This window comes from Colletotrichum spaethianum, assembly GCF_022836535.1.
Source record: "Colletotrichum spaethianum MAFF 239500 DNA, contig02, whole genome shotgun sequence".
Classification (NCBI taxonomy): Eukaryota; Fungi; Ascomycota; class Sordariomycetes; order Glomerellales; family Glomerellaceae; genus Colletotrichum; species Colletotrichum spaethianum.
This window is the reverse complement of record NW_026054772.1, coordinates 1,381,217-1,397,294: the sequence shown is the minus strand read 5'-3', so window position 1 is coordinate 1,397,294 and position 16,078 is coordinate 1,381,217. Positions and strand designations below refer to the sequence as shown.

General features: G+C 51.2%; 3 protein-coding genes across 3 annotated transcripts; 2 read left to right on the top strand and 1 right to left on the bottom strand.

The window, feature by feature from the left end:
• Nucleotides 1-1,164: 1,164 nt before the first annotated feature.
• ColSpa_01259 (uncharacterized protein) lies at nucleotides 1,165-2,719 on the top strand (the record flags this gene model as incomplete). Its single annotated transcript, XM_049267471.1, is given in 2 exon segments — nucleotides 1,165-2,579; nucleotides 2,593-2,719. The coding sequence occupies 2 exon segments, from the start codon at nucleotides 1,165-1,167 to the stop codon at nucleotides 2,717-2,719; spliced, it is 1,542 nt and encodes a 513-aa protein (XP_049123428.1).
• Nucleotides 2,720-5,028: 2,309 nt separating this feature from the next.
• Nucleotides 5,029-5,376, top strand: ColSpa_01258 (uncharacterized protein; the record flags this gene model as incomplete). Its single annotated transcript, XM_049267470.1, has 1 exon — nucleotides 5,029-5,376. The coding sequence occupies one exon, from the start codon at nucleotides 5,029-5,031 to the stop codon at nucleotides 5,374-5,376; it is 348 nt and encodes a 115-aa protein (XP_049123427.1).
• Nucleotides 5,377-14,095: 8,719 nt separating this feature from the next.
• ColSpa_01257 (FMNH(2)-dependent dimethylsulfone monooxygenase) lies at nucleotides 14,096-15,319 on the bottom strand (the record flags this gene model as incomplete). Its single annotated transcript, XM_049267469.1, has 2 exons — nucleotides 14,096-15,218; nucleotides 15,267-15,319. 2 exons carry the CDS (start codon nucleotides 15,317-15,319, stop codon nucleotides 14,096-14,098), a joined length of 1,176 nt encoding a protein of 391 aa, XP_049123426.1.
• Nucleotides 15,320-16,078: the final 759 nt, after the last annotated feature.

The window sequence follows — 16,078 nt, the reverse complement described above, 5'->3', positions numbered from 1 at the left end:
GGCAAATTGCATTTGGCGAAACTAGCCGATTGAAACGGTATTCGAACTTGCCATGTTCCTTCGATACGTGGAGAGAGCCGGGAAGCCCTCGTCTGCCTGAACAAGGGCGGGATTGAATGATGCTATTCCGGCTGATTTTTGAACAGGGATTGGCCTTGGCGCAGGGCTGCTCCTGTCAACTACCGTCAGATCTTTCGAACAAGGTTCCCAAATGTTTAATGGATTGTTCTACAAGATGGTCCGTAGGGTATGAGACGAAAACAATAAACTAGCCACCCTTCGCCTGCTGCGCCACGACGCACCTCATCTGCAAAGAATGTCTAAACTCGAAGGTGTCGAGAATCGAAGATGCAGGATCACCAAGCTCAGCGTCCAATTACAGCCGTCTGACCCGGATGGAGTGGGGCGGATGACAAGGACTCGGCCATCATCACCGCACAGACATCACTGAAGCAGCCGGGGAATGCTACCCAGGGCCCCCAAGCCTCCCCAAAGACCCCTAAAAATAAAGCCCAACCCGCATCTGGAAGTGGGGCGGCGTGCGCCCACGGTCCCTCATCCAGCAAATGGTTCGTCCGTCTTGTTCTCGTCTTATTCGTCTTCCTCCTCACAATCCCATCAAGGCACCCGTGGGAGACATCGCCCATGCAACTCAGCCGCACCGCTTCTCTCGATCCAGTCTAGCCGTCCAAGCTGGCCAAACCCGTCCGTTTCCGCCCTTTCTGTCGACTGTCCTACGCTATTAGAGTCATGTCGCAAAAAAACGCCCGGCGCCACGTTTACCTCCATTTCCCTCCTCCTCCCCTTCTCCTTCGCGACATGGCTGTTGCTGGTGCTGGTGCTGGTGCTGGTGCTGCTGGTGCTGTTACGAGCAACCTCGACGCGACAATGACACCTCGCCAACTTGCGCGGAAACTTGCACCTTGAAGCAGCATTTCTCTCACCCCGCACGACGACCGCTGCACCACGAATCCACCTCATTGTAGCTCTGCTGAATAGCCATTCCTGCGCAACGCCGTCGGCTTGGTCTCCCTTCCAGCAGAGATCGCAACTCGGGCCCACGAAGCCTTTGCGAGTGTTCCCCCTGAGGCCGCGAGGTTCCCAACAGTGTCGCGCACACCACTAAACAGAGACCCATTCACCCGTTACTGTCGAAGCATCACCATGTCGGGCCTCCCTCCCGGCTGGGAATGGGACTACGACGGCGCCCGCTGGTTCTACCGATACAAGCCCAACGGCCACGTCCAGTTCCATTTTCCCAAAGAAGGCGACGAATTCCCCGACTTCATTGACAACTTCGCACCGGTACCTGACCTCGCCCCCGAAGAAAAGCTGGAAAGCCAGCAACAGCTCAAGAGGCGCACCACGGTCGATACCGATCCGCAGTCCAAGATGCGCGCCACTGGCGGGCCTCTGACTGACTTTGGCATGAACCGAAGTGGCTTCGGAGGGCCCATGAGCAACGATGACGACGACGATGGCTTCTTCTTCCAACCGGAAAACTTCATGTATCTGGGTCCCGGTGCCTATACAGATGTCAGTCCCGAGGCTGACGAGGACGAGCGGGAAGAGCCCCTCAAGAAGGCTGGCGGGAGCGACGGTGTCGAATCTAACAGCAAGAACAAGGCACTGCTCGACGCGGCCAGTGAGAAACCGGGTGTGTCGCCTCTTCAAAGCGAGGCCAATACCCCTTCCGTCATCAACAGTGTGCCGGTGCAAGAAGCAAGCGTTGTGCAGGAACACATCACGACAGGACCCCCCGCTGAGCCACCCCTCATAATCAACACTCAAGACCTCCCCGTACCCGCTAGCACTGTCGCGGCTTCTCCCGATGTTCCTCTTTTGGATTCCGTTGAAAAGCCTCGCCAGGGCCCGTCTTCTACCTTCCAGCCGCCGCCATGGGATCCTGTAGGGATCATGGCCGAGATGGCTACAGAGCATACCGCCCCAGCTCATATTGAAGTCCATCCAGACCCCGTAGAAATGGCTGATAACGCCGTACTGGCTCCTATAGAGACGCGAGTCGTCGACTTTGGCATTGCCGAACTGTCTGAACGGACGAGCCCTTCAGACCCCAAGCCGCCCGCGCAATCGACTCACGAGCTACTTCATCAGACAAACATGAGTGACGATGCTTTGTACGGAGCAACGTTTGGGACAGGATCAAGGCCTCAGACTTCGTCGCCGCCTCGCGCATCGCAGGTCTCTTCAGACCCCAGCTCACATGCTGTGGGGGACGAGACAAAGCCCGATAGTTCACTTGCCTCATCAGCACCCCAAAAGACGCCAAACCCACCGACAGATGCCAACAACACGACTCTCGCCATCAAGCGGAAGCCCTCAAATTCAGAGGCAAGCCAAAGCAAATACCAACCTTACGTCCCTGGTGTCACAAGCAACGCAACTCCGGTTCACCCAAACAAAGAACTCGACTTCAAGCCCCGAGACCATAGTAACTCTCTGTCAAGAGAAATGTCCCTGATGATGGGCCCGCGTCCCAAGCTCGATCAGAAAAGCATCCCATCTATCCTGCAGCCTCCGCAAGTGCCACCGAAAGTTCCGGTTCAACTCAACCAGCCGTCAGTTCCTCAGGCCGCAAACCCTGCATCGCTCCCAATGCCCCGAGATTGTACTCAAGGTCCAAGTGCTGATATCGGTGTCAGCCAAATCTCAGATGCGGGCCCGCAGGGCAATTTGCAACATGTTCCGTCGGTGTTGAAGCCGGCAAGAGGGCAGCCGCCAGGCCGACCACAGCAATCTTGCCCTCCGCAGCCCGCCTCTGCTCAGGATCCGAGCATATCAAGACACTCCATGTCGGGCCCGTCTGCTCCGGCCCAACCTGCTTCTAAGCCCCCGTCCGACCGAACAGTAGAGAACATGTTGCGATATACGGCCTTTCAGCCGGGACGCGTGAACCCCCAACTCCCCCAATCTCTACACGCAGCCCAATTCTCAGTGTTGCCTCATCCTGAGGGCATTCCCCGGTCTCTTGCTCCAGGACGTGACCCTGAGTTAACGCAGAGTTCTCGGCCCCAGGCTCGCCGAGTCGAAACAGCACCAATGCAGCCACTGAAGAACCAGCAACAGCCTTCATCGTCCCAGAACGGGTTGTCTAGCAGATCTACGCCAGCCTTGCCTAACTTCTTGCAGCGTCCTAGAGCTCAGAGCGACGTTCGTCAACAGCAAGGCTCTTACAATCAGACCCAAACACATGTGGGATCTGCTTCCAATGGTGCAGTCAGAGGCATGCAGTTATCGGATCCTTCTTCGCCGCTAAGCCGCGACCTCGCACGTCAAACATCGTTCGCATCCAGTGAAGTTTCGTCCCTTGGCCCACCGACAGGCAGTCAGCCTTCCGCGCCTTTAGAAACACCTTCACCCCTAGAGAGTAGTGGAAGACGCTCATCATCTGGCTTCTTTCGTGGTATTAATTCTGAATCCTTTCCGTCCGAATCTACAACAAGTTTCGCTGGCCAGAATGCTCCAATACGGTCTGCAGGCTCAGGAGCTGCGTCGTTTTCTGGCCCATCTCCGACCACACGAAAGGAAGATGCTATACAAAACACAAGCCGGGGTCCTCCCACAGTACCTCAAAAGATTCCAATTTCCGCCTCGACTAACGATTTTCAGCAAGCACCCAGCCAACAAATGTCCGGCAGCTTGAGTTCGCCAGCATCGAGTCGCCGTCACTCTTTACCTCCCGATAGCTTGGCCAGTCTCGGATCGCAGTCTAATTCTCACGCAGCATCACCCGGAACCTATGAACTTTCTGGTCAAAGCCATGGTCAAAATACTCAATTTGACCAAGTTCAATGGACGGGACCGGGTGATAGAACCACAATGGTTGCGCAGAATGTCCCAAGGCCGCACTCAGCACATCCTCCCAACACGCAGACAGGAAAGTCTCTTGGGATGCCGCCGGTCTCTAAATCTCCTCTCGGTTCTCAACCACCGTACCCATCTGATGACAGCGGTACCAGCGTCCAACGTGTTTCAGAGCGCCCATTACGTCCCACAGTCACAACGACATCACAGCACATCTATGGTCCAATGAGTCCTTCGACGCCTATCAGATCTCCGGGGCATCTCCTGCATCCTATTCAAGAGCATTTGGAAAACGACAACCATGTGAATAGAGCTTCAGCCGCCGCCATGCCTCAGGGTCCTCGAGAGCCCCGCCGTTATTCCCAAACCTCTAGTCTGAATCTGTCATCTGCATCATCTTATCCTTCGTCTGCTGAATCCCCTCGTGGCTACAACGCAGAGAAGATGATGAATCAAGTATCCCAACAGCAGCCAAATGCACAATCGGCTGTACCCCAACGTCCGCAGTCAACGAATCCAGTTGGTCTGCCCTCGTATCCGGACTACTCCCCGGTGGCAAACAACCCTTTTCAAAATTATTCGCCGATCAGTGCGAGCGGCTCGCCATTGCAGAATAACATGCGCCCAGGGTCTACGCCGCCAGTCATGCAGGTTCTTGCCAAGGATAAAGACAAAGTAGGTTGGCTATCCAAGTTCAAGAAGAGCAATAAACAAACGGTCCTCCAAAAGCCGCCACCCCCGCCGCAACAGTTCCAAGTAATGCACAGCCTGTCACAATCTACGCCTCCGCCACATGTGTACACTCACCAAGGCCGACCTGATCCTCGTGTTAATCGAGCAGCCGACAACTCAGCCACCTCAACTACCACTGCCTCCTCAAACACAATGCCTACGTTCGGCCAGATGGCTTTTATCCCGCCAAATTTGTCAACGCCGTTGAGTAACCAGGTCCTGGCACAAAGCCAAGGCCATGGCAACGTCCATCAACCTTTAAATAGCCAAGAGCCCTTGGTGCAGAAAGAGCCACTCTTGACTGCGATGTCGCAGCCTGGCCCAACACTTGCTGTTCAACAACCAAATGTCCTAGGAGAAGAAGTAAAACAGCGTCCAACGAGCGTGCCGCCAGTTGAATTAGCCTTGCCTGGAGGGCCACCCAGAGACCAAGCCGGTGACAACATATCAGACGCTGCATCAGTTTCTACCATGGATGTGTCCGAGGCTCAAGCACAACCTGTTCTGAAACCACAGTTGGTGACTGTTGAGAAACAAACCGTCGCTCAGCCAACAATGCCACAAGGCCCTTCAGTCGAGGCCGCCACCCCAGCACAGGTGCCCCAACTGCCATCCGCAGTGCAAAGACATGACGAGGCTAGAGTTCCTGTGGATGAGGAGCTTTTCGTAGCGCCGCTCTTTTCGAAACCACAGTCGAAGACTGCTATCAGCACTGTCGCGGTCAACGAATCCCCTGGGTCGCAAGATAAGTGGGCGAAAAAGCCTGCAGTCGATTATTCCGGAGACGATTGGGGTGATGACCCGTGGGACTACCAATGAAAGCTGTCGGCAACTCTTACCATGTTGGAGTTGTTTTTGAGTTATTAAACACCCCTGTTTGATGGAAAAGGAAAGACATTGCATGTTCATACCAATTCATTAGATTTCAACTCTAATACCTAAATTGTACTGGCTAACCACAGCTTTGAAGGTTGCTTTGCAAAGCATCCGTGAATCAGAGCAAATTTCATTCGAATGTGACCCGAGAGTAATACTCACGATTACCTGTTTCTCAACTGGACCATAGTATTTAGATCAAGTCACCCAAAGCCCAGCAAAGGACACACAATGCCCTTTCGTCGGCTTAGAGTTCCGTTGTTGGGTTCTTTATTGTTGTCGACTTGTGGTCTTTGACTGTTGTCTTCCTCAAGAATCCGTCAGCTCTGAGCAACAATCGCTTTTGTGACTGAATTAGGAGATGCTTCAAGACATTGGTCAGTGGCCATACTTTCTCAACTGGTCCTATCGCCTCTTTGAAGGCCATTGTTCAGACAAGCCTAGAAAGACTATCTATATAACCAGAACTTCAGACTTGGTCATCAAATCCTACTCGTTAGCAACACTTCCTCTCTACGACAGCAGCAAAGGAGAACATTTTTACTTTCACTCGACAGCATCATCATTGCATTTCAGTACGACTGAGCTTGTCAACCGCGACAATGTCCTCGCCCGCCTCCTCCAACCCCTCCAGCAAGTCACTCATCGACCTCATCCGCGACGCACTCGTCGACGTCTACAACAGCTCCCCTGCCCGCTGGCACGAGTTTGAGTGCGCCACGCTCAGCGCCATCGCCGAGATGAGCACCGAGATTGCGAAGGCGACGGCGGCTATGGAGGAAGACACCGATATGATGGATGTCGACGGCGACGACGATGAAGACATCGAAGAGAAGGATGAGGAGGAGGAGGACGACAGTGGCTCTAGTGGCAACACACTTCGTTGTTCAGGTGTAGTCGACTCGTTGAGCTGCTCGCCAAGACGCGGCCGATTTTAGCCTGGTCGAGGTATACTTGACCTCAGCAGGGTGAGCAGGGCGATAAGGGTGAATATGGTGAGTAAGCAAGCAGGCACAGGTTGATAGGTGCCAAGCTTCCGTTTCGAGGCTCTGAGGGGCGGAACGGTCTACTATTCACGGAAACTAGGCGCTAGACCAAGCATTAGTCTAACCTTCCCACAAAACCTGGCGAGCTTCAGTTCTGGGAAACAGCTCGGCGGCCACACACTGAGTCCCAGAATGAGCATGTAATAATAAAGCCTACAAACAAGGACCTGACTTGCTGCTACTAGAAAATGCAGACCCTGACAGGCCTTAACCCCAGGTTCAGACCCTGCTAGGAAGAGGGTCGGCTACAGTTTCTAGGATTTAGCCGTCTCTAGGCACTGCTATTTCTAGGACTCAGGGCCATCGAGGCACGTACCTTTGGGATTCTTGGTCGACGAGTGCTGCAGCATATGCTGTGATAGGATTATAGCAGTGGCTGAGCTCATATGAACAATATTAATATGACCTACAGTTAGTAGACTGGGATGAGAAAATAGAATCGCCAGGTTCTTAGGCACCCAAGATCTTCAGAAAGTCTTGCGCGTTCGGAAAACTAGCATCCCCCTCACACAAAACTTTAATATCGCAAAATAGACATAACTAGCACTTTATGTGTTTATTTTGATAAAACCTGACTACAAGCTAATTCACTGTATAAAGTGTTAAGAGCTTGAATCTACTCTATTTGCATAGAAGCCCAGAAATTGGTTCAACTACGCTCAGCCTAATATCAAATCGAGGGGCTCTCTTTTCTCCTCCCAGATCTTCTTACAAATTCTCCCGAGACCTTTACGGTAAGCCACATTCCCCTTCCATCCAATCCACATAACCCAGTAGTACTCGTACCAACATCCTAATCCAGGTCGCTGAGGATGCCGGATCTCCTCGATCCCCGGATACGGTGATGTTCTATCAAAGCAAAAGCCCCCAGCAATTTCAACTAGCTCTATCGGCTTGCCGGTATCTTTTAAAGCAATTCTAGAACCGTCCAAGCCGTCATGCGGTTGTAAGACTCCAGACCAAGTATTCGTCTCATCCTGGAGGGAAAGGACCGGGCGGTATCCGTTCTTCTTGGGTAGCTCTTCGCCAGGAAACATCCAAGCTCTATGGGTCTTACAAGATATGTAAGGCATCTTGATGACGGCAGTAGAAGGATTTTGCTTTATGGTTGGGATCGGGTACCAGAACTCATTGTTAGGATAATCTTCGTGCTTGTAAAAATCTGTGGTGGGATACCGGGGATCAGGTGGCTCAAAATCTTCGTTTGGGCTTTCTTGAGAATGGTGCTTGGACCAACCTCTGTCATGCCCAACTCGATTTTCTACCCATGCATCTTTGGCATCGAGAATTCCAGAACGCAGCGCAGTACCAGGACACGACAATGTCTCATGGAACTTCCAGGATAGCGTCCGTATCACCCGCCTCTCACGGGCATATTTTACGGACTCAGGGTGTACCTTCCTTAGAAAGTCCGAGGCCGATGTGGCATCAAATGTCAAAGGTCCTCTCCAACCGGCCCAGCTCCAACTCGGAAGGCAGTAGTTTTCTCCGGAACGTTTTGAAACTCTTCGTGATATCCTATCATTGGGCTGCCACAAAAGTGCAACGTCGAAGACAGTCATCGGAAGTCCGGAAACGAAGCCGCTGTTGAAATGGGAACCCATTGAGGACATGATGCCTGCGAAGGCGTCAAGAATGTCTTCTGGGTACGTAAATTCTCGACAGTTATAATCTCGGAGTGATGATTGCAGTTTCCCCAAGACATCATGTCGACTACCTTCCATGATGAGTTGGCAGCCGATTGTTGGACCGTCCAGTACTCGAGGAAGCGACGAGTTTTCGAAGTGCTCGCGCCAGATGGCACCAGCACACTCCCAGCGTATGGAATCCCCATCAAAGACGAGTCTTCGCCTGGCAAAAAAGTCCTCCTGGTAGGTCCATCCGCGTGTGGGCCAGACAGTATGGGGCGTTCCTATCTCAAGGTTCTGTTGGATGGGTATTTGAACGATCTTCGTTCCATTTTCCAAGAAATGAATGCTCTGCTTTAGTTGTCTAGGCTGGGAGATACGACGAAACCCTCTTAGGCCACTATTGGCGTCTTTTCCTTGTACGGCTAGAAGAGTGACTGTTGAGTTGGCATAGATTTCTCCCATCTTGGATATCTCGGCTTGCATGTGTGTATAGTCATCTTGAACAATACACAAAGTGTCGACCCACAAATACCTTTCGTCCAAGAGTTCAACAACGCCCATGGCATCTTGTATGGTTCTAGCTACGGGTGTGAACAAGGACTGTGATAAAGATCCTTTCTGCTGGAGTCGATCCACGTTGCTTTTGATAGCTTGCAAAGTAATTTCGTTGCCCCAAACGTAGCTCAAAGCAACGTAGGAACAACCAACTCTGTAGGGAACAAGACATTTGTGAACAACATCCACAAGCCAGACCGGTTTGATGAATGAGGCGTTGTACACAGGGTAGGCTTGACATAAGCCGCCATGAGAACGTGAGCAAGCAGCTTTCCAAGTTTTTGGAAGTTCGCGATTGATCCATTGAGGGTTCAATAGTCGGCCCTTGACTGACTCAACTAGGCTTCCTGATTTTCGTACGGCGTATAGCACCGAAAGCGGTAAAGTCGGTGCCATGGGCAGGGGACATGTTGCCTTGACGATAACTGTCATATCCAAGATGCTCGGGAGTATCTCGACAAGATTTATTTTCGTCGCAATTGAAAGCAGTGTCTCTGTTGGCTGGTCAAAGTCTAAATGCAATGCAGAGGCGATAATTCTCTGATGGTAACTGCAATTCGTGGCAGGCCGTAAAACGTCCTTGCCAGATCCCAGTTTGACCATACACATTTGTGGGCAATGTAACATAAGTTCAATCTGCGTGCAAATATAGCATCTAGTCTATTTGTTGGTCCGTTTTGTCAGCATCATCATGAACCTTTTTGGTTACATTGTTAACTGTCTTGGCGTCAAATTACCTCTGCCACATTGCTTCCAGGCTTGTCATTTTGAACCAATACTGGAGTACTTAGGTTATGTTGATGTTCAGGCTGGGAAAAGGATGTATTCGCATCTGCCGCTTCGTGATCAGGAAGAAACCTGATCGCTTGCGAATTGGAGAAATCCACAAGAGGATCCAAATCCCCTACGAAGAAGGACCTTGACGGGGAAAGGGGGGAAGATGTATCCCGCGGCCGCATGATGCTTGTACTAGATAACTGTATCCGTTACGATCATGCGGTTTGGCATATATGTCTGACGGTAGGAAATTTGATACAGCGCGATAGGTGGTGAGTGGCTGTTCCTTGGTTTTGAGTTCGAGAATGAGAAGTGAGGTTCGGAAGGCATGGGTTGAGGGTGAAATGTATGGAGAATGGCGCATGTTAACATTGCGGTCGCTGCGAGAATTGAAGGGTACTTTACTCATGGTCGGATGACTAAAGGCTGCAGCTGATATTAGTCCATTAAACTATGCCGTCAAGCTTATGCCGTCAAGCTTCTAGCTAGCGAATGAGAGTAGGATTGCTCTGTGCCAAGGGCGGCTATGTTGGACTACTTATTCTCAGATCCACAATCAGAGCCACTGTTGCAATTTTAGTTTTGAAATGTCTACTTATGGCCTAACTAGCTACACTCAGCACTACGAATCAGACCCTATGGGTCTGATCTACGGCGTCAATCCTCAGCTTCTGTGAGCAGACCCTAATGTCGGATAGCTGGCCGTAACACGTAGGCGTTCGGCTGAGGCTATTTCACTTCAAAAGCTGGGTATATTGAACTTTGGCTTGCTGAATATGGTTAGATCGGGCCGAATAACAAAACGACACAGTCAATTCAATAGCTACCTGTCTTATGGGTCATAGCATGTAAGGGGCTTGCCCCTAGGCTTGTTCAACGTAGAGGTGCCGTCGATTGACTATTCTAAGCTGAAGAGGAAAAAGATGTTACAGATGTAGGCGCCTAGCTGTGGTGATGCGTGCCGGGGCTAGGCGGTGGGCTGCGGTGAGCAGTGCATCCAGCGGAGCCGGAGGTCGTACAGCTGTTCCGGCTTTGCCGGAGGTCTCAGCCGGGCTCTAGCCCGTGACATAGCAACATCTATGTTACGCACAGGTTAGAGCAAGTTGCAACCGCTATGGCACAAAGCTTTTGCTTTGAGAATGACTACTATACTTTACTATGTAGTTACGCACGCAGTTACTAATTGCGCTGAGGCCAAAATCCCTACTGGGTAGCTTAACTTTCAGGTTGAGGGTAATGTAGATGGCAAGCTTATCTGATGAGCCAGCACGGTCGTCCCGTCTCGCGATCTTGCGGGATGGATCGATACCCAATCAGCTGACAATTGTGATATCCGACGTCTAGCTGAATGAAGCTAGCAAAGGATCGGAACGGGTCAGCCTCCCACTCGTTCTGTTCCCAACGAGGGTCTTTCCCCCGCACGGGAGGACGACGTAGGCATCTTGGTATGTCTGACAGCAGCAGATTTGCCCCGCTAACGGTGCTATCTTGAATCTCACTGCATGACAAGCGCACCTGAAAACGAAAAGCTCACTGGTTCGGGGGTGCAGCCATATTTGTAACGCTGTTGGGGCCATCAATCTTTATGACGCATACATACCCGTCTTATCCGTCCTTCCTTCTACAACTCGATTATCCACGCTTTCGAAGCAATTCTGTCTCGCCAGCTTCACATGGCCGATGCGGAAGCTTGTATTGATGTCAGTGGCGTTGTTCTGAATTATATTCGATTGTACTGGTGCTCTTCTAAATCTTGGTCGATCGCACTGGCGCTGAAATTATACTCTAGAGAGACCGTCCAGAATTGGATGATGCGGATATCACACATCGTGTTACTTCAGAGTATACAACCTGCCGCTTTTCCAATCCGTAATGCGCGCGCACGTATTGCGACTACTTGAGCGGTAGACCTTGGTGTAAAGTCACGATGTAACGCTAACATTGCAATGTGGCGCAGGCTCTCGCGCCAATTCCTGCCTAGAATCCTACGTGTGGCTCCTTGTAAATCCTTATCGAGTGCGCTCTAAGACGACTTCTCAGTTGACGATAGTTGCGTTCTGCTGATATGCCGCTATCGGTGCGAGCAAGCGAGCAGGGAGGAGCTATCTAATCCGAGTTTTCAGTATTCTGGCTTGTTTCGTTGGGAAACCGGCAGTTGAGTTGGTAAAAATACAGAAGCTCAAGCAGTCTTTTCATAAGCCTAAGCAGTTGAGAGGAAGCACTAACGGGCCAGGATACCTTTTCGGCGGCTCGCATACTGGGCACTTGGCAGGGGGCGCATCCTAAGTCGTTTGATAGCCCTGTCTGCATGCAAAAAGTTATATGAAGTACAGGCCTCTCAGCAGTGTTCTCGCCTCGCATAGTAGCAAATCATTTGCGTATTGTTGGGGTGCACGCCACCACTCTGGCACTGTTGTAGACTAGCGCGGATGCGATGTCCTTCTTTCTCTCAGACTATTGAGTGATCATTACAAAAACGAACAAACGAACGTTCAAGTTGGACATTGACCCGTGTAGGCAGCCAGTAACCTTTCAGCCCTACATGTAACATTGGGGGTTGATTGGGACATACCTATAAGACCTTCAACTTCCCTCTAACTCCTGCCACAATCTCTATTCTGAGCTTTTTGGAGAACTGTCCTCGCTGGTTTTCCACTCTTGTAGAAAGTCACTGCGTTTTGCAATGGAGAGCCTTTCTTTATTGTTCTTTTACCTCAGCATTCTGGCAGTGCCTGGTCTTCTCTTCTCCTTGTTCCGCCGCTTTTCAGTATGGACCAGCCAGACATCCAATGACAGCAAGGCACCCAAGAAACGCGCCAAGTTCCCCGGTCCCAAACAGTATCCTATTGTTGGCCGTGTCCATGACTTGCCCAAAGTTGCCATGTGGCTCAAGCTAAAGGAGTGGGCGGACGAATTCGGACCCATTTACCAGACAAGCATGCTTGGCCAGAAGTTTATCATCATCTCTGATGAACAAATGGCACAAGAGCTTCTTGTAAAGAATGGAAACAATTTCGCAGGCCGACCTCAAATTCGGGCGCTCATCAACCACAAGCTAGGGCCTACGTATTCTGCGTTGATGGACCGTCACGGTAAGCGACCACTACATGGACCAAAGGCGTGGCCAGCAGTATTACCTGACGCTTATAATTACTCACTTGCATAGACACATGGAAATACCAGCGGAAATGGGTCCACGCTGCCATGGCTGCCGCCTACCAGAACCACTTTTACGGTCACATTGAGAATGAGGTCAAACGATGGCTAGTAACTCTTCTTCTGGACCCTGAGAAATTCCACAGCAACACCCGCGAAATGACCGGCCGCATCATAAGTCGACTCGCTTGGGACGATGCCACACAGGGCAAAGCCAATGGTGATAGCGCCAATGAGACACTGACGCAGATGTCGGTCTCAGGTCCCATTGTCAACACCATGACGCCGTTGTGGCACCTTGCAGACCTAGTCCACTACAACCCATGGCGCGAATTCGAAGTCAACCGAGTGAAAACTCAGCGTGCGTGGTGGCTGCAGCTGTTTCGTCTTGCCAAGGCAAGGTTTCGCAAAGGCGACTTACCCGCGGACACATGGGCATATAGGTACTTCGAGCAGTTGGAAGCCGGCGGGAACAAGACGCTGGAACAAGACGAAAAGGAAGAGGACTTTGCCGCCTGCATGCTCGGGTTTCAGTGTCTCGTGGGAGTGGTGACCATCTCCGGGCCAATGCAGTTCTTCTTGATGTGCATGGCGCTTCATCCTGAGTGGTTAAAGAAGTGCCAAGATGAAATTGATAGGGTCTGTGGTAAGAAGATGCCAACCCGAGATGACATTGCCGAGCTGCCGACCGTAAGGGCTTGTCTAAAGGAAACTCTCCGATGGAGATCTGGAGTCCCTCTCGGTAAGTCATGCTGTCGGCAAAGAGCAGTTAAATAGCGGGACGCGGGAGCTGACAGACTGCTATAGGGGTTCCTCATCAATGCGAGAAGGATTCTGAATTTCAAGGTGTCAGGATCGAGAAAGAAACCATCATACTTGCTTGCGAATGGTAACTAGCCAACCGATCCATCTCGACTAAGTGTTGCTGACAAGAGTTTACAGGAATATTAACCGCGTCCCCGAAATGTACCCTGACCCTGAGCACTACCGCCCGGATCGCTACCTGGACCCCAGCTTCCCGACATATCAAGAACCCCTGACACGCTATCCAAACTTTCGCGAGGGTGTGGGTATGCACACGTTCGGATGGGGCCGTCGAACATGTCTCGGTCAGAACCTCGTCGATGATGAGATGTTTGTTGCGGGAGCGAGTGTGTGCTGGGCATTTGATATGGGGTTGAAGAAGTGCCCGGCTACTGGAAAAGACGTGACTTTTGATACCCAGGCGACGAACTCGAACGTCATTCTTGAACCGTTGCCTTTCCCCATGCAATTCAAGATTAGAAGCCCGGAAAGGGCCCAGCGGGTATTGGACGGATACAACAAGGTTCGGGAAATATTACGAGTCTAGAAACATGTGTATTGAGTTGTTTTAGGACATGTGAGACTTTTACAAGTTAGTTTACGTAGTATTCATGCCGTCATATCGTTAAGTCGACCTTGGCACTGTGCGATAGCTGATACGATGCAGTCGGTGCATAGGTATTAACTATTCGACTACTGCTTCTTCCTGTAAACATCTCCAGTTCTCTCAATCTCAAAGTTGACGTTCTTCCCCCGGCCCTCCTTTTCGTACTGTCTGACGAGTGGCAGAACATCCCTTCCGAACTGTTCAATCTCCTCATCATAATGCAAGAAAGCTGTCAAAACCAGGTGAACGCCAAGGCTCTTGAGGAGAACCAAACGTTCAGCAACCTGCTCTTTCGTTCCAATGAGCTTCGTCTTGAAGCCGTCGTTGTATTGAACAAGATCATCAAACTTGCTGTCGGCCCACATGCCTTTCTTGTTAGAGGTGCTGGCACCAGCCTGCTGAACAGAGTCGCGGAAGGCGTTGACGGCTTCCTTGTCCGCCTTTCCTTGGATCTCTTGCAGCACACGAACGGCCTCCTCTTCGGTCTCACGGACGATCACGAAGCCATTAACAGCAAAACGCACCTCGTTTTCACGGCCGACCTTTACGGCACGAGTCTTGACGTCCTCAATTTGGGCCCGGAAGCCGTCAAGGTCATTGCCGTTCATAAAATACCAGTCGCTGACCTCAGCGCCGTTATTCCGGGCGTCGTCGCTGTTGCCACCTTGGAAGATCTCTGGGTGAGGCTTCTGGACGGGCTTGGGGTTGAGTACGTAGTTTCTGTACCGGTAGAAGTCACCTCCAAAGGTGAAACCAGTGTCTTCTGGTGCAGTCCAAATACCCTTGAGACAGCGGATGAACTCATTGCTACGGCGGTAGCGCTCAGCATGCTCCAGCCACCATTCACCGATGGCGGTAAACTCGCCCTTGAACCAGCCACTGACAATGTTCACGGCGATGCGACCATTGCTGTAGTGGTCGATGCTAGCAATTTGCTTCGCCACTGTCGTTGGGTTCCAGGGTCCAGGAAGGATTGCCGCAATGATTTTGATAGAGTCCGTGGCTTGAAGAATCGCTTGGGAGAACGAAACAGATTCGTGCTGATTGGCGGCACCGTATCCAGAAGTGAATCGAATTTGGGTCAGGCCATATTCGATTCCGGCCTCCTCTGCTGCCTTGGCGTACTTGATGTTGCTTGCCAGATCCCAGTTGGTCTTCTGTGGGATTTTGCTGATGATCAAGCCCCCCGAAACGTTCGGCACCCAATAACTAATAGGTCAGTCATCCGTCTATGATGTGCGAAGATATGAGACATACGCGAAGAGTAACCTGTCAGATTCAGTATTCAGAGGGTGGGGTTGAGCTGACATCTTGGCTGACAATAAATGGCTTGGTGAATACTAGATGGAAGAGTGCTGGTAGCATAGATTACTTGTGCGAGTTACTATGGTTTCTTAACGAAACTTCTCCCCAGAGGCTATGGTAGTTGTTTTGGAGGACGTATTCTTTTAGAACCGTCGACAAGAGCGGAAGAACCAGAATCAGGATGACCCTAGTGTACTGCCGTGTGGCACTCGAGGCGAACTGAAAACCTGACATATAATGTGATCAGCAGCATCCAATGTCGCAGCCTTGCTCGACGACGAACTAGCTTTGAGTTATTTCTGTGACCATGAATCGGCATCACGATCGACATGCCTCAGGTAGGTCCAGTTGGGGTAGCTGCATCACTGACCTGATATCGAAGTATGACGCGATTTTAGAGTGCAACTCCAGGATGCACATGTAAGGTCAGATAGATGCACCTTACCCAGACCGCGGCACATCGCGGTATGTAGCGGCAGATTCAACGCTGATGTAGACCTATGTTCCGCTTACCCGGCCGCTGTCTGACGCAATCACATCATTATGGTCCCAATGGCGAGCTTGAGACTTCCCAACTGATTGGGGTATGAGGGTTGTACGACGACGTGGCGAAAGTTACCGTCCCCCATTCTTCTTGTCTTCCCAACTCTTCCTCGTCATCCCTGCCGCTTCTATGAACTTTACCAGAATATCCCGAGGACATAAGGAGACAGCCAAAGAATACATGAACCGGCAGAGAGAAAATGGGGGGAGGGGGATTGTAA